Source organism: Lepidochelys kempii, chromosome 6 (assembly GCF_965140285.1).
Source record: "Lepidochelys kempii isolate rLepKem1 chromosome 6, rLepKem1.hap1, whole genome shotgun sequence".
In the NCBI taxonomy this organism is placed as follows: domain Eukaryota; kingdom Metazoa; phylum Chordata; order Testudines; family Cheloniidae; genus Lepidochelys; species Lepidochelys kempii.
This window is the reverse complement of record NC_136385.1, coordinates 21,789,243-21,808,008: the sequence shown is the minus strand read 5'-3', so window position 1 is coordinate 21,808,008 and position 18,766 is coordinate 21,789,243. Positions and strand designations below refer to the sequence as shown.

At 41.2% G+C, this 18,766-nt stretch overlaps 1 protein-coding gene across 2 annotated transcripts in view; it reads left to right on the top strand.

Annotated features, from left to right (window-relative positions):
* The window catches only part of LRP5 (LDL receptor related protein 5), a 248,458-nt gene that overhangs the window by 91,266 nt on the left and 138,426 nt on the right, over positions 1–18,766 (top strand). For both annotated transcript variants that reach the window (XM_073347077.2, XM_073347076.2), the window contains exon 5: positions 2,401–2,532. In XM_073347077.2, coding sequence (XP_073203178.1) covers positions 2,401–2,532 — 132 coding nt within the window. The remainder of the gene's footprint in view (positions 1–2,400; positions 2,533–18,766) is intronic.

Here is an 18,766-nt window from a genome sequence, read left to right as displayed (position 1 = left end):
GATGTTTAAATTCAGCCTCATAAGCTTATTTGCTTGCTTTAAATTTCCTTCAAATGTGATGCCTGCTGCAGTGGTTTCAAAGAGAATTTGGCTGGCAAGTGAGAGTAGGGCCAAACCAGGATTTAATCTGGACAGAATGTGTCCTTAAAACATTTTTTTTCCTCCATTCACACTGGTTGACCAAAGAGTACTGTATGTCTATACTCAGGTTTTTTGCCCAACATTTCCCACAGTCACTGCTGAATGCTAGTATAGACAAGGCTCCAGGCAACCAACAATGTATTTAAACACCATGTCCACTCATCCTGCCTGTATCAAGTCTATATGACACATTGCTTAAATGTTACACTGGAAAAATCTCTAGTGTAGATGAGGCTTGTTAGAATCTTTTATCCAAACAAAGGTAAGGCCCTGGGGTAAGACCAGTAAGCTCATTTTACCCTGTGACCTTTGTTAGGATTTTAAGGTCTGGTATCTGGAGATTAATGGCAGGAAATGTTAGCTCCATCCATCTTATTTTAAAAAGTCATTTAATTTAAAAAAACAAACAAAAAACAATAGAAGGAATGTAACACATTGTATTCCTTATGGTATAAGGAATTAGAGGGTGGTGGTTGTTTTTTTTTACAGGGCGGATTTGATTCTAGGTTATTGCCAATTTGTGACCACAATTTCATGAGTTAACATCACCACTTTAGGGGTCCAGAATGGGCATAAGGGAAAGATCTGGGCTCCTGTATGAAACAAACATTGGGGCTCATATTCTTACCTTTATACTGTATGCATGGAATTCCCATCAATATCATCACTGGGAGTTCTGTGCAAAGGATGGAGAGGAGAATATGCCCTACTGTATGTGTTGTGTTTCGCAGAGCTGGTAGCCTATGTTCTTCCAGTGTTGTCCTGGGAATGGTAGTTCCGGGAGCCAGTTGCGCGAGGTGGAGCAAAGTACATAGGGCACAGATTGAATCGGACCAGAAGGGAAATATGTGTGTAATTTAGCCCTGGGGATAAGTATTATGTATCTTCACCAGAAGCTCTGCCTTCTGGGTTTACTCTTAAATTTAACCAAACTGAAAGGTTTGTTCCCTGAATGTAATGCTGTGTTTTTTAAGGTAGTTTTAGGAAGGCTGTAAACAGGCTTGAAGTAAATAAAAGGAATTCGGGATCTGCTTAGTTGAGAAACAGGTGTAAGATTTCAGTGGAGGTTGTGAGGTATGTGTAGTACCATCGCAAATCCCAGAGCTCCAGATGGGGGAGTGTGTGTGTGTGTGTGTGTGTGCTGAATTCTTGTCATTTCTCTGAACTGAGGGAATGTCCCTCCCTTGGGTCACAGTATTTCTGGATCAGTAGCAAGGAAAACGTGGTGCATAGGGAAATAGCATCTGCTGTAAATAGCTCAGATGCCATTGTCTTCACTGGGATCAGGTTCAGATTCCTCCCCCTCTTCTTTTGCATGGCTCTCAGTGGAAGCAAGAAACAAACCAAATCACCCCAGCTCTTTTATTAACAGCTTAAAAAAACCTCACAGAACTTAACGATGGATTGAGCTGTGCACAGCTGCAAATTATATATCTGTGCTCGCATGTGTGCACACGCACATACACTATTTTGTGTGTGATGTGGGTGATTCCTGGGCAGTCATGGGCAGCAATCATTCAAACATGGCAACATTCTCTGGAATTATTTAAATAGAGGGTTTGTATCTCTTATGGTCTTATTTATTCCAGTTAAAATTCAGAGATTTTTTTCAATTTATTGCATTTGCATTTTCAAAACTGTTTTAAAAAGTGGTGGCAGGGCAAGAGAGGGAGAGGGAAAGGTTCAGACATTTGTAGCCTCTTTTCCTAAAATGAATGAAAATGCAAGACATTGCTCTGTTTTCCCCCACTGCATCAGATGTTTGGAGATGCTAGAATGCTATACCTTTGTGAAAGATTTTGGGTCTGAAAAGATTTTTCACTACCACCACAATGTAGCAACCTCCATTCCCCCCTCAAAAGTCCTTCTCCCCATATAATGCAGTTTGGCTATAGAAAAACTTTCTTTTAGTTTGCCAAAATGGCTTTGCTAGGTGCCTTGATTATTTTGTGCCCAATGGAAAACACATTTAAGGAACCTGGTATTCAGAAAATGCTGAGCACTTGCCCTTTGAAAATCAGGCCCCTTTAATTATCTCAAGTTGGGCACCTAGGAATAGAGGCACCCACAATCGCCAGTCTCTTTTGAAAAATTGTAGCTTTATAGCTCATTTGTCCTTTAGTGCTAAGGCTGGGCACAACTGGATGGGAGTGGTGATGTCTGTATGGCAGGTATGGATTGCAGTACATAGTGGTCTAGTTGGACTTTGTCACTCTATAGAGAAGTAAAATAAATTCCAGTTCTTGTGATTTCTTGAAGTTCATACTCCCTGCGAAGAAAATAATGGTGGGTGCTCTCACCTCTGCCTGCTGTCTCCCAGAGACCCCTTCTACAGCTGTGCCTGTCCCACTGGAGTGCAGCTGGAAGACGATGGCAAGACCTGTAAAGCAGGTAAGGCTCGTCTTGTCTCTTTCTACAGTAGCAGCGTTGGCTGCTTAATAGTTCAGTATTAAGCGTTGAATAAGAAGGGTCTGTTTGGGGTGCTCAGATCTAAGTAAAAATGCTTAAGATAAGGATGCTATGAGTCCATAAACAACATGCTCAGCTCTTTGGGTATGGATGGAGTAATATATATAGTTGGAAAAACAGCTGCACCAATTCTTGGAAATAACTCCCATACCATTCTGTTTGTTCACTTATAAAACACAAGTCTGCATTTCAAGTGCAGGGCCTTCTGTCTGGTATGTATGAAGGGAAACTAGGTATCTTGTAGGTAAGGCATTGGACTGGGATTTAAGAGATCTGGATTCAGTTCCTGCCTCTGCTACATATTTCCTGTGTAACCTTGGTCATATCACTTACAGTTTATCTACACAGAAAGTTATTCTCAAATAACTATTCCTGATTAACTCCATATATGGATGTTCTCCTTCCAAATTAATCAGGAATAGTTAATCCTCTTTAAATTCACACCCGACCTTATTCCAAGTTAAGTTTAATGTGTAGACAGGGCCTTGATCTAGGGTTTCCTAAAATGTGGGGCATGCTTCCCAGCATAGGAACAGAGTATGTAAAGGCTTAGTCAACAGGGCACAGACGGACCTTCCAAATGTTCTCCGGAAGTCTCAGTTTTTGTTAAAAACAAAAGTCTCTAGCTATTATGGTTGCACTGAAAATATCACCCAAGGATAACACATGCAGTAATATCTGCCTGAGTTTGCAGAGAGTCTGACATGTAAGTGCTGAAGTGTGAATGACCCTATTCAAGTCAATGGGTGCTAATTCAGATGCCACTGATAACTAGTTTGTTGCTCTTGAAAACATGAACAGGAGGAGAGGAAGGATCATATGTGGAAAGTCTACATATGGACTCTGACTGAGGGCCTCACTGTTTGAAATCATGCTAAATAGCCAGTTTGAGTAGGGCCCTTAATAACACACCAGGTTTGAAGAGGGGCTTGATTGGTGTAATTTTCTGGAACTGGGGAGTGAAGGGGCTCAGTGTTCACAGATTTAGGAGACCATGTTTGTGCCTGATTTTCAGAAGCCCTGAGCACCTGTGTCTCTAACCAATGTTCGTGAGAGCTGCAAATGCTCAGCACCTCTCAGAGTCACTCGTTCGGACCAAAGCTTCCCTCTTGTAAAATGGGAATGGGAATGCTTCCCAGGGGCGCTGGGAATAAATTGCGCCCCCAGGTATTATGGGATGCTGCACATATAAGTACCCACACAGCTAGGCTGTGTTGCATCTATCTTTGCCCAAAAAAATGGCATGCTTCTGCCATAGCAGAAGCAGAGGCCAATGATTCCCTTTAGTTTATTGCTAGTGTGGGAGGTGTAGAAATATCTGTGTAATTCTGAGGAGCGGTTTAGGCTGTGGTTCTCAATTTGTGGCCTGCTGACTACTACTGATTCACAGAACCCTTCTGAGTGGTCTATGCAGAGGCTTCTATCACACTTTGTGTCAGTATTCCATCTTCAGTGGCACTGCGGAGTGCTTATGTGTGCTTTTCTGAACTGAGGCCCGTTAGGGGGAAGCCATTGCAGGACCAAGTTTTTTCTCAGCTGGGCAATGGACTTAAAGACGGAGGTTTGTTCCTTGTATTCATTGGCCAGTGGTTGCTGCTGTGATGGAGGGGCAACTCAGCTGTTATCTTTTAGCTATATCCTAAAGAACAATGCTTTTGACATGTTTTGGGATCTCATGTGGCAGGATAGTTGCTTGAATCTAGGTCTTTGCGTTACTCTGCAGTTAAGCCACTGTGCCAACCTCAGATTTAATTAGTTATAATGGAATGATCCATACAGAAAAATGCCAAATTAAGATTTAAACCAGTAATGCCATTTCTCTACTGCTGAAGATGAATAGTCCCTTTCTTCCCCCTGGGACAGCTCTTTGTGGCGAGATGTATGAGGTAATTATGCTAGGAAATTTTCATCACTCTGCCTCATTCGTGTTTTCATGCATTATGTTTAATTTAAAAAAGTAAGGCAAGGCTTTGTGTCAGAAGTCTTGTGAAATTTGCTCTCTTAGACAATGTGGACTAGAGAAAATTATCTAAGTAAGAAACTAGAGAGAGATCGCAGGGTGAAATTCCAAAGTTAGCTGTGAGAGGCCACACACGCGGTTTACCTCAGAGGCAATAGGTGGGGACTAATAGTACAACGGTAGCTGTGTTTCAGTAAACTATAAGTCACACAGTTTGTTGGAAAATCTTGATTGTATTACTCAGGAAGTTTGACTGATAAAAATTGAATTTAATATTTATAAAAATGAGAGATTAACGTTCCTAGCTAGAGCCAAGAAATAGTGCTTAGTGCTAGCTTCTTGCATGCACAGTTCAGCCAATGAACCTCAGTCCTGGACTGAAAGACTCGCTGCTATCACAGAACTGTGCGCAGTAGTGCACTCACTTTCTGATGCTGGTTACTACTATCCACTGGCATTACGGTAAGCTCAACAAACTCCTTTCGCTTATGAAGTAAGGCAGGATTTGAACCCAAGTGTCAAGGGTTGAAAGGCCATTTTCATTAACTCTTCCTGCTGTATTTGAAATGCTTCCAAGGTAATTCTTGGAGCTGCTGAAAGACTTTTTATTTTTCCCCTTGCAGTGTCAGAAAGATTTAAAACCATTGCTTTGAATGTTCAGGACAGATTTTTTTTTTTTTTTTTTTTAAACACTCCTATAGATTTGTTTTTGGCAGTGGTAAACCAAGCCCGTGTGCATTTGGCACTTTGGCTAATGGCAAAATATAACTGACTTTTTAGACTATGCTTGTACCTTTCCATTGTTGGGCCAGACACTCTGTCAAGGATTTTCTCTCAAAAGGGGGCAAAAAATTTGGATGGGAACAGGAAATTTGATTTTGCAGAAGAATGTGGCCTTTTGGTTCAGTTTTATGGATTATTTCTTTCCCAAACTCTGCACCTTTTGTGATCCTGTCTGCTATATGCCAACATCCACGTGCTACTCTTTCCACTCTTACTAATTAACTCTTTGGTGGCAAGAAGCTGACTTTTTGTTCCTTGCATGGATTCTTGGAGTAGATAAGGGTAGTACCAGGAACAGCGGATATGAAAGAATTACCCACGTCTCCATTTTGTCCCTTGTTAGTTTTGGTAAAAATTTCAGAAGTGCCAAAGTTACTTAAGACTGGAAGTCCCAATCACTTTAAATGGTACTTTTGGGATAAAAAGGGTACTCTAAATCCTGAAAGACTGTGTTTGCATGGGGAGTTATATTGCATAGCTATGGCCATGTAGTAGTACTGTATAGCTACGCTGGTAAGTTTTCCCATGTAGACAAACCCACAGACTCCTAAGTCACTTAAGCACCCTTAAAGATTTTACCCTTTGGGATTAGGAGAATATACATATATGTGAGAACTATGGGTTCTGCAGTTCTTTGCTGAGACAGTGTTGTCTGGGACGAATGAGCCCAGGGTTGGGAATTGGTAGATCCTGAGTTCAAGTGAGCGCTCTGCCACTGAATTGCCTGAGCAAACTACTTCAAATTTGTTTTTACCCTTCTGTAAAATGGGGATAATGCAGCTTTACCTACCTACCTTACAGAGGTCCAATGAGGATTAATTAGTTAATGGCTGTTCAATACTTTGTCCATGTAAAGTGCTATATGAGTGCTTGCAATTTTTGTCTTTAGAATGTCCATTTTCTTATGTTGCCATTCTGGAATTGTGGGTGAGGTTGTAATGTCACAACAAAAGGGTAGGATAAGTTGTGATTAACTTATGTTAGGTTCTTTGTCACTACTTTCTATTGAGAAAATCCTGTGTATGCTGCTCATGCCGATGTTACTAAACAGATTAAAAAAATGTAGATGCCTCTGTCCCAAATATCACAGTCAAAGCCAGTGGGGTAAAGTACAAGACAATAATGGATGTTACAGAAATGGGAGTAAAATAGAGAACCACAAGATATGGCATGTATGCAGTGAGACTCTGATAACTTTTGGATTAATACTGTGGTGCATCGATAACTGTTGCTATTCTGCTGAGTCAGGAGGTGAAATGTTTATTATTCTCTTGTTTTTCCTTTCAGTATTGTGTTGTACTTGCAGCCTGGTTGTTCTCTTGTCCTTCCAGCTCTATTCGGTTACATTATTTGGTAAATCAAAAAATCCTAAAAAGATTCCAACTCTGTGGTGGATGCCTTTTATTAATCATAATAAATATAAAGTGTGGGGAGAGTTTGGAACTCTGACACTGTGCATCAGAAGCTCTCCAGGAAAGTATAGCTGCTTAAAGTGGTGTTTGCTGCTCTGGTGTTGCCTCACTTCAGGCATAAGAGAATGAAAGCCTGTTTTTCTTTGTTTGTGTATGGTGTTCTGTTTATTCATTGACAGCACGACAAGTGCTTCATAGCGCCAGAGAACCGCAGTGTAGAAGAGTCTGCAATCCAAGAACAAAAAGAAAAGGAGTACTTGTGGCACCTTAGAGACTAACCAATTTATTTGAGCATAAGCTTTCGTGAGTTACAGCTCACTTCATCGGATGCATTCAGTGGAAAATACAGTGAGGAGATTTATATACACACAGAACATGAAAAAATGGGTGTTTATCGTGCACACTGTAAGGAGAGTGATCACTTAAGATGAGCTATTACCAGCAGGAGAGTGGGGGGAGGGGGAAAGAAAACCTTTTGTAGAGATAATCAAGGTGGGCTATTTCCAGCAGTTAACAAGAACGTCTGGGGCGGGAGGGGAGGGGAGTAAACAAGGGGAAATAGTTTTACTTTGTGTAATGACTCAACCACTCCCAGTCTCTATTCAAGCCTAAGTTAATTGTATCCAATTTGCATATTAATTCCAATTCAGCAGTCTCTCCTTGGAGTCTTTTTGAAGTTTTTTTGTTGAAGAATAGCCACTTTTAGGTCAGAAATCGAGTGACCAGAGAGATTGAAGTGTTCTCCGACTGGTTTATGAATGTTAAAATTCTTGACATCTGATTTGTGTCCATTTATTCTTTTACGTAGAGACTGTCCAGTTTGCCCAATGTACATGGCAGAGGGGCATTGCTGGCACATGGCATATATCACATTGGTAGATGTGCAGGTGAACGAGCCTCTGATAGTGTGGCTGATGTGATTAGGCCCTGTGATGGTGTCCCCTGAATAGATATGTGGACACAGTTGTCAACGGGCTTTGTTGCAAGGATAGGTTCCTGGGTTAGTGGTTCTGTTGTGTGGTATGTGGTTGCTGGTGAGTATTTGCTTCAGGTTGGGGGGGCTGTCTGTAGGCAAGGACTGGCCTGTCTCCCAAGATTTGTGAGAGCGATGGGTTGTCCTTCAGGATAGGTTGTAGATCCTTGATGATGCGTTGGAGAGGTTTTAGTTGGGGGCTGAAGATGACAGCTAGTGCCATTCTGTTATTTTCTTTGTTGGGCCTGTCCTGTAGTAGCTGACTTCTGGGTACTCTTCTGGCTCTGTCAGTCTGTTTCTTCACTTCAGCAGGTGGGTATTGTAGTTGTAAGAATGCTTGATAGAGATCTTGTAGGTGTTTGTCTCTGTCTGAGGGGTTGGAGCAAATGCGGTTATATTGTAGATCTTGGCTGTAGACAGTGGATCGTGTGGTGTGGTCTGGGTGAAAGCTGGAGGTATGTAGGTAGGAATAGCCATCAGTAGGTTTCCGGTATAGGGTGGTGTTTTTGTGACCATCGCTTATTAGCACCGTAGTGTCCAGGAAGTGGATCTCTTGTGTGGACTGGTCCAGGCTGAGGTTGATGGTGGGATGGAAATTGTTGAAATCATGGTGGAATTCCTCAAGGGCTTCTTTTCCATGGGTCCAGATGATGATGATGCCATCAATATAGCGCAAGTAGAGTAGCGGCATTAGGGGACGAGAGCTGAGGAAGCATTGTTCTAAGTCAGCCATAAAAATGTTGGCATACTGTGGGGCCATGCGGGTACCCATAGCAGTGCCGCTGATTTGAAGGTATACGTTGTCCCCAAATGTGAAATAGTTATGGGTGAGGACAAAGTCACAAAGTTCAGCCTTGTTTATTCCCCCCCTCCCCCAACTGTTCCTCAGACGTTCTTGTTAACTGCTGGAAATGGCCCACCTTGATTATCACTACAAAAGGTTTTGTTTTCTTCCCCCCCTCCCCCCCCCACTTTCCTGCTGGTAATAGCTCATCTTAAGTGATCACTCTCCTTACAGGGGGTGGGGGGGAAGTGAGAAAACCGAGAATGGTCACTTTGGATGAGCTATTACCAGCAGGATAGTGAGTTTGTGTGTGTGGTTTTTGGGAGGGGGGTGAGGGGGTGAGAGAACCTGGATTTGTGCAGGAAATGGCCCAACTTTATTATCATGCACATTGTGTAAAGAGTTGTCACTTTGGATGGGCTATCACCAGCAGGAGAGTGAATTTGTGTGGGGGGGTGGAGGGTGAGAAAACCTGGATTTGTGCTGGAAATGGCCCACCTGATGATCACTTTAGATAAGCTATTACCAGCAGGACAGTGGGGTGGGAGGAGGTATTTTTTCATATTCTCTGTGTATAAATAAAGTCTGCTGCAGTTTCCACGGTATGCATCCGATGAAGTGAGCTGTAGCTCACGAAAGCTCATGCTCAAATAAATTGGTTAGTCTCTAAGGTGCCACAAGTACTCCTTTTCTCCTTACAGTGTGCACGATAAACACCCATTTTTTCATGTTCTGTGTGTATATAAATATCTTCACTGCATTTTCCACTGAATGCATCCGATGAAGTGAGCTGTAGCTCACGAAAGCTTATGCTCAAATAAATTGGTTAGTCTCTAAGGTGCCACAAGTACTCCTTTCTTTTTGTGAATACAGACTAACATGGCTGCTACTCTGAAACCAATACAAGAACAGGTTTTGTTTTTATGTTTTTAAAAGGAAAAACCACGTTTAAAAGCTAAAACAAAGCCCCAGTCATCTGAAACTTTTGCAAGGATATAATTTCCCCCTCGCCCCCCTCCCCTCCTTCCCCCCCTCCGCATCACCCCAGGCCACCAAAACAGAATTATAAAAGCACAATGTGCAATACTTGAAAAGTATTTGAAATCTGGTTTCCAGGTATGAGAAGTTTGATGCCCGAAAGGAACAATTTTAACAAAGTTATGAACAACTGAAAAAAGGATTTGGAGTGGAATGCCACCCGTAACTATATCTGGGATTTGAACAGTTTATGGAATGTGGATTCTATTAGAAGCAAATGCTGTAATAAAAGAAGTTCAAAGAGGCTGACTTGACTAAAAAGATGTACTAATTATTTAAGCACAGTAACTTATTATAGAGTAATATTTTATCCTCAGTAGCCAACACAATGCTTTTATTGTATTAAAATCAGCTTTTTTAGATTTGGTGGGGGATGGGTAGGGTAGGTTTTTTTGGTAAATATCTTTACATCACAGGACTGAACAACTGGGTTAAATTTTCAGACAAGTTAAATATGGAATTCTCACCTTAAAGATATAAGACTTTTCTGAACAGAGGGGGCCATGATTGTCATCTAACCTGACCTTCTGCATAACACAGGCCATAGAATTACGCCCAGTAATTTCTGCATCAAGCCTATAATGTCTGCTTGAGCTATACCGTACCTTTTAGAAAAAGTTCCAGTCTTGATGTAAAGATTTAAAATGCATGTGTAATTGCATCTAATTAGCCTTTCACTCATGCAGTTACCCAAACTGCATGCCTATCTTAGGTCTACCTTGTTAAGTCTTCAAGTCCTTATTTAAGTTACTTTCTGACATGAATGATTAAAGTCCTGAAAAGCAAATTCTCCTTTCCCTTTTCTTAAGAGACATTTTATAAACATACATATTCTAAACCTCTCTTCAGAGCAAAGCATAGTTTGGATCAGTTACCACTACAATCCAAGAGTGACAAACAGGCTGTGGGAAAGGCAGCAAACATGAGCAGAGTTGTCTCAGTTTTGAAGTTAGAAATGTTGGGTAATTTTCTGTTTGCAGCCTGACCCTTTCATTGCTGTGCTGAATTTAATGCTTGTATTTAAAACGTCAAACTTACGATCTCCCCCTTTAGAAACAAAAGTGTTCTAATCTCCGAGTCACGAACTCATCACTGAGGGTTCCTTTCAAGAAACTCTCCTCTCCTCTCCTCACTCCCTCCTCGGAGGGTCCTTGGGTGAAACTCTTACTGGGTTGTTTTGTTGACTTAAAAGTAGTTTAAAATGTCAGGAGAAAGCCAAGCAGATACGTTCATGGCTTATGTTGCGTCTCCGATAGGGGGAGCCATTTGTCCCTCTTCCTCTGTATTGCAAACAGTTCCGAGAAGTGGTATAAATCACAAGGCATCTCAATTCAGTGAGGCATTTTTTAGAATGGGTTCTTTCTCCTCATCCTTTCAGGCTTCCTTCTCCTGAATGGCTTCCCTTGCTGTGGCGCATGACAAGCCAGAGTTGCATGTCCGCTTTTACTACCACTCTAGCACTCTGGTTTGCTGTTGTCTTATCATAATGACTCCTGTTGCCATCCTTCCTTGTAGTGTGGCCCTTCCTTCTTCCATGTGACGTAGGCAGAGCTGCACTCTCAGAATGTTGAATATTTCTTTTGTGGCTTGTCCACATGACTCAGTTCAATGACATTCAAATGTGGTTGTGAAGAGAGTAGATTGTGGCATAGCGTGTTCGGCATTGTCGGCTAAATTGTGATTAAACCCTGGTCCCAGTAGGGTCCCACACTCAAACGCCACAGCTGTCTCCCCATCTCCTACCAAGATTGGGTTCCTTTTTATCAACAATGTTCAGCTGCCTGTATCTCTCTCAGTTCCGGAAAATGCATCTTTTCTTTTTGCAGTCTTCAGTGTTGTTGGCATAAAAATATTGCTGCTGGCTTTTTACGTAAACTTTAGAATTTTCCATCTTTTCCATAAAAGTGGGAATAGCCCCGTTTTCCCATAAATGGTCTTTTTAATGTCTTCGTCTCTGTTCTTCCCCAAAGGGGCCCTCTTCTTTCACAAGCTTGCTTGACTATTTCAAAGGGCCGCATTCTCATTGCAAGATAATTTCTAATATCTTTTGTTACCATATAAGCCAATTGTAGCTTCAGTTAACTAAAATTACTTTTATTGAATAAAAAATCCAGGGGCTATAACAACAAAATAGATTAAGTGCAGTGTGAACAGCCTTTTAATGAATAGCTACCCAATTTGCTTGTTTGGCTCAGTCTGTACTCTGGCTGTAACTAACTTGTAAATTAAAGGTGTAGTAACTAGAAAAGAGCCCAGATCCTCAGCAGGCATAACTTAACATGGCGGTGTTGACTTCAAGGGAGCAACACTAGGTGAGAACTAGCTCAGAGTCAAAATAGCTTCTTGACATCACAACACAAGTTTAAAATATTATTTTCACTTTCAGTAAGTTGATACAGTATTGTTAAACAAAATACAATGTAACAAATTATTTTGTTAAAGTATTTCTGTCAAAATTTGTATTAACCATATAACTTTATTACAATCGTTGCTCAACTTAACTGTAACATATATAATTAGTTTTTGATCTGTTTTATTAAATTAATGTAAACATAAGATTCAATCCTTTCTTCTTGTGTCTAGATATTTCAGGAGGGGGAGTTGCAGGTTTTTTCAAAGATTTTTTTGTTTTGTTTTGTTACCCTACAAGATGTATATATTTGGCTCTCTCATATAAGGCAACTTTGTTGCTACTCCTTTTTATCTATCCATCTATGACAAGGAGATTTTTTACATTTCTAGAGCCTGTTTTGTCATGAATACTGTTTTATAATGAGCTCTTTCTGAGTTTGTTACACCAACTAATCCAGTCTCATCGCCTGGTAAATATCAATACTCGGTTAAATGTGGGATCATATAGTATTTCATTTAGTATTGTGCAAACTTTCCCCGAAGGAAGAATTCTGTGTATTTATCTGGGCATTCTAAGATCTGACCTAAACAAACTCTGGGATGTCCAGTCTGTACTATTTATTCTCCTTCTTTGCATGGAAAGCCTTCAGAATTCTTACCCTGTTTATAGTGACTGAAGGCAGAAGCGGATCTGTTGATCAAGGCAGGTGAGAGTGGCCATATTGCTGAAGACCCTATAGGTTTGGTTTTGTCCTAGCTGTAGGCAGGTTCAACTTTGTAACTATTTTCTTCCGTGTTATATTAGGTCTAATTTTAAAATAACCCACATGCCTGTTCTCTCAAGCAGAGCCTTAGTAAATGTAGCAGTGTGTTATATAAAACAGAACTAAAGCGAGTCTTTGGTGGGAGGAAAAGCTAACAGGTCACATCAGCATACTTCACCAGCCACTGGCTTTCAGTGCTAATTCCAGGCCCTGATCTTTATCTTTAAGGCCCTCAGCAGCTTGGGACCTGATTTAATCAGAAACTGTCTTCATTCATGACTTTCCAAGACAGCTGTGCTCCTTTGGGACGATATGCCTGACATTGCCCAGGGAGAAGCTCTCAAGCCAGGGGGCTTGATTACATAATGATCTCCCAGAGGAGATACATTTGGTTACTGCGACTGATTGGCTAAAAATCATTCACACATCTCATGTGTACTAAAAGGCCCTTTTATCTTCCACTACGCACCCACTTCTTTGTTCTTCCTTTTATTTCATAAGCTCTTTGGGCTGTAGAGTCTGTCATTTGACTAAAAAAAAAAAAAAAAAAAAAAGGAGGACTTGTGGCACCTTAGAGACTAACAAATTTATTTGAGCATAAGCTTTTGTGAGCTACAGCTCACTGAATGCATCCGATGAAGTGAGCTGCAGCTCACGAAAACTTATGCTCAAATAAATTTGTTAGTCTCTAAAGTTTTCGTGAGCTGCAGCTCACTTCATCGGATGCATTCAGTGAGCTGTAGCTCACAAAAGCTTATGCTCAAATAAATTTGTTAGTCTCTAAGGTGCCACAAGTCCTCCTTTTCTTTTTGCGAATACAGACTAACATGGCTGCTGCTCTGAAACCTGTCATATGACTGTGTACGGTGCCTAGCACATTGGGGTCCAACATGGTTGAAGTCTCTGGCTGCTGCTACAATATAAATTTAAGTAAGTCTGAGCCAGACTATCTTCAGAGACGGCAGTAAGGCTGCAAAAGCTCTTCTGTAGTAACCAAAGACAAGGAATTACAACAGCACAAACAAAAAGAAAATAGGTGCCCCATGAAATAACATTAAGGAAGAGCTACTGAACTGAGAAAGGTGAACAGCAAAAGCCTACTATGGACAGCTTTACTTCATTATTGAACACAGACAATGTGCTTGACAAGAAAAGACTCTTCCTGGTTCAGAGTTTGCGCGCCAAAAGAGTCTATGTGAATCTTCGCTCAAGTATGGGAGAAGTGCCAGAGGCTCCATGTAGTCCCCTAGGGACTTGGCTATAGCGGTATAAAACCCAAAGATAGATAAATAATGAAGCTATGGTTATTGTTGAGATAATTCACCCATTCGAAGTCTCTAATTTTGGGAGCTTATAACCTAAAAAACAAACAACCAAAAAACCCTTTCAAGTTGAAACTTTTCATATTTAGTCTTAGCTTAGAGGTTAGTTTTTCTGTGTAAATTTGAATAAAATATTTCCAACTTTTTTTGGGGGGGGGGGAGTCTACCTGCACAAGATGATGATCACTTTTAACTTGAGGGTGATGTCCTAACCCCACTGAAGTCAATGGCAAGACTCTCAGGGCCAGAGAAGCCAGGATTTTTGCCCAAGAGCTTTTTGGATACTTTCTACAGCCCTTGGATTATTCACCGGTGGCTTGTGTGTAAAATTCCTTGCTTGGCCCTGTATGTAACCTCGAATGAGGGAGAGGCTGCTTTACTGTGGTTGGGAAAAATAAATGGTTTATAAATTAGTTATGAATGTTTGAAAATCATGTGCTGAGAGCACAATAAGCGCTTAAGTGTAGTGTTATGAATGTTTGTATAGTGCAGATATTTGTGTGAAGTCCTCATGGCTGCCAGTCATTCTAGCTAACTTCACAATCAAGAATAAGGCTGAGGTGAGAGACTGAGGCTTGAATTCTCAGTTACACTGAGCTCTGACAACATGAGGAAGTTGTACCAGTATAAGGTAGGGATGAATTTAAGCATTATTATTATACTTGTATAACTCCCTGATGTGGACACTCTTATTCCAGAATGAGAGGGCCTTTTTTCCAGTTTAGTTTATTCTTTTGAAGTGGTTTAAGCTAGGCTGAAAAAAGGCACACTTATTCCACAGTAAGTGTCCATGCAGGACGTTACATTGTTATAACTAAAGTGGTTTAACTATCCTAATAAAATTATGCTAGTATAACTGGAAAAATATGCCATGTCAACAAGCCTAAGACCCCCTTTGCAGTGTAAAGTGGGTGCAAACTATGTTTACACTCACTTTAATGTACACCCACTTTACAGACATTTTACACTGCCAGAAGAGTGTAAAAATGCTTATGGGTGTGTCTGCACTACAGTGGAAGGGGTTTTTCTGTCAATGTAGGTAATTCACCTTTCTGAGAGATGGTGGTTAGGTTGACTGAAGAATCCTTTTGTTGACCTAGCCATGTTGACCTAGCCATGTCTACACTAGGGGTTAGGTCAACCAAACTATGGTGCTCAGGGCATGACATTTTTCACAGCCCTGAGTGATTTAGCTTGGCTAACCTAAGTTTTAGGTCTAGACCAGTGTAAATGAGAATTTTTGGACCTTTTTCATACCATCTCTGAAGTGAACCTGTATAATCAAGGAGGTGAGCATTGTTCAGAATGTTTTCCCTGCAACAACTGCTGGTCTTTTCCAATCCATCCCATGCACATCAGTCTATAATACTAAGCTGATGACATAATAAACTCTGATGATGATGAAGGTGTAAAATATACCAACATGCTTATACATTATGGAGGTTGTAACTTGAGGGTCAGTGCCTAGCTCCTTGATACAGGAATCCTATACACATCTGGTTTGAATATGCCTAATCTGATTTAGGTTTGTGAATTAAGTAGGAGGTAGCCTGTTCAATGCATAGATGGGAGCTGCTGTTTCTCCTATCAGCTCCAATGAAAAGTGGAGTATGTGCTGTAGGAGTGTCTTTTATGAACCGAAGTAGAGTTTTACATACTGCTGACAGGAGAGCTGGTTCCCCAGTAATGCAGTGGATGAATGTCCTGCTATTGAGTGTAGATCTCCCAAATGTATTTTTGTGTAGATGATACTGGAATACATTATTTAAAAATAAGGATAAACTTTCATTGAATGTTTACTAATGCAGCTAGCTTGCTGTATCCTGCACTGCCCATGTCCAGCTTTGTTAATTTATGCTTGTCTGAGTGTATTTATGGTTTTGATAAGATGATTCAGTGGTTAGGGGGCTAGTCTGGGAGTTGGGGAAACTGGGTTCAATTCCCTGCTCCACCACAGACTGCCTGTGTGACTGTGAGCAAGTCACTGAGGGTATGTCTACGCTGCAAAGAAAAAACCTCTGCCTCTGACTCTCAGAGCCTGGGTCAATTGAGCTGGTGGGGCTCAGGCTGGAGGGCTAAAAAAAGCAGTGTAGATGCTCCTGCCTGGGCTAGAGCCCAGGCACTGAAACTTGATGAAGGGAAAGGGTCTCTGAGCCCAAGTCAGAATGTCTACACTGCTATTTTTAGCCCTGCAAACAGGACCCCTGAGCTCAAGTCAACTGACTCGAGCTCTGAGATTCAGTGCCCCAGGGTTGGTTGGGTTTTTTTGTGATGTAGACACATTCTCTCTCCGTACTTCAGTTCCCCATCTGTGAAATGGGGATAATAGCACTTTCCTACCTCACAAGGGTGTTGTGAGGATTAATATTTTGAAAGTCATGAGATGCTCAAGTACGGAGGCCATTTAAGTACCGTAGAGAGAGAGGTTGATATTATTGCACATTATAGTCTTTGGTCAAGATTTTCAAACGTGAGTAGAGGTTTTGGGTGCCCAACCTGAGGCACCTTAAAGTTGTCCAATTTTCAGAGTTGGGTGCTCAGCACTTTCTGATAATGAAGTTCCTATAAGGTGTTTCAAACTGGACACCCAAAATCACTAGTCACATTAGAGAGAACACACACACACACACACACACACCCGTGTCTCAAATTGAAGGCAGTCTTCCTTTGATGATGCAAGGAGCAGCTCTTTGTGTCTGAGTGTGGGAAGGGGTCCTCATTTTCTCAAATCAAGGGCAGCTTTATTAGTGTGGGGTTGGAAGGAGTTGGTCTTTGAGAGGAAGTCACAAATGAGATACGAGTTTCTTTACAGGGATGGATGGGGAGGGCCATGGCGTCTCAAATTAAGAGAATTGCTCTTTGTAGCAGGTATCTGTCAGATTAGGGAGAAGGACAGCTGCTTTTTGGGTAAATGAGTTTGCTTCCCTTTTTCCTATCCTGACCCTGCCATATGAGCAGCTGGGGAGGGCTGGTCACCATTACTCAATCGTCCCCTACAAATATCTCTGCTGAGCCTGGTGGCTCATGCCTCTTCACTTAAACCTTTTTACTTGGGAAGTTAGTGTAGTTTTGTTATTTAAAATCTCAAAGTGTCTGCCTGTCTCCCTTGTATGTATGTCCATGTATATTTTATATAATATGTGCACACAGGCTTTTGGGGCTTAGCATTAGTAAGCCATGTAGTTAAATAACTGGACAAGTAACCCGGAATATTCCTTGGAAAACAAACAAACAAACAAAACCCTTTTAAAGACATTTCCCCATACAATTAAACTTCTGTCACCATTATTGAAAAACTACAGCTTGCTAATACATATCTCCCTCTGAATAGTAAGCAGAAGCGCATAAAGCTTAGTTCCAAGTATGGACCAGTCAACAGGTTTTAAGTACATCGGCTGCTAATTTACAAATGAACAGTAAGTACCCTTTGTGAAAGGGAAGGATTTTGGGGGTAATTTGGGATAATGGCTGTAAATCAGCTCTTAAGTATCCGACAGTCCAGTGCTGGCATTGTTTCTGGTATTTATGGACCATAAACAACTGCCGGGAGCCTTCCAGCAGCATCTTTACATGCTGGGAGAAAGTCTTGTACAAGCTGTAATTTTATTTCATAGTTGGTTTTGGCCTGTATTTGCTTGTAGCTACTTGTGTATTTTCTTGAAAGTGCTAGTAATGCTGATATAGTAGTAATTCCCCTGTTACCCAGACTGAACCCTCCCTCCCCATACCCTTCCCAGATACCCACTCTTTTCCTGACCACTACACCCATGCCCAGACACCTGCCTCTCCCTACTGATCAGGTGTAGCACAGGAAGTTCCATTCATTTTAAGGGCTGTACTTTTCCCTGGATCTGCATGTATGGCTCATTAATGAGTGGGGATTATGCCCATAGAATGAAGATGGAATCTACCCTGCAGTGTTTGTGAAGCAGCATTATTTGTGCACTCCCTTTTGTGTATTCTGTGATTTCAAAATACTCTTCATAGCTATAATTAACTTGAATAAAACTATCTGGGTTCAAGTTAAAATAAAATCTGATTTGGGAAACAGCAATCTGTGTTTATTTCTATTAGCCCTTTGGGTAACTGGTCATAGTTTTTTCCTTTCCTATGCCTTCTCTTGTTGAGAACAGAAGGACTCTCACTTCCTCTAGGGACCTCTTCCCTCCCTCTGTTGCAAGATCCATCCTTTGCTTACCCAGTGAATTACTGACATTCAATTCCTTAGTTATTCTGAGCAGGGGACTTCTTCCAAGAGTGATGATGCAGTTTCATATACTCTCCAAAGGAGGAATTTGTGTAGTGAGTGCCTGTTCATGCCCACTCTCACTATTCTCACAATCTGACATGCATGATTTTCATCAGCCTGGGACTGAGACTGAGGTTTACCCTCTCATCTGGGTATTCTGGGGCACCTTGCTGATGGGGAGATGTTCATACCAGGGTTTGAACTCCATTATCTTCTGATTCTTAACAGTTTAGTATGATATCTGTGGGTTTAGAATGCTACTTGCATGTTCAGAACTAGTTAATGCAGCTCAAACTGCTGTAATGTAGTCAATAGAATTGCTTTTCTGACTAGGCAGAAGCAATTTTAAAGATAAAACCCAATGGAGCAAATGATAGGAGCTTGCCCAAGGAAAACTGCATGCTAATCTTATTTCTAGAGACCTGTAGAATAACCAGCCTTTCATGAAACATGATAAATCACATGTCCCATAGCACCTTGACATTGTCTCTTTCTTATACCAGCAATGAGAATGTTCTC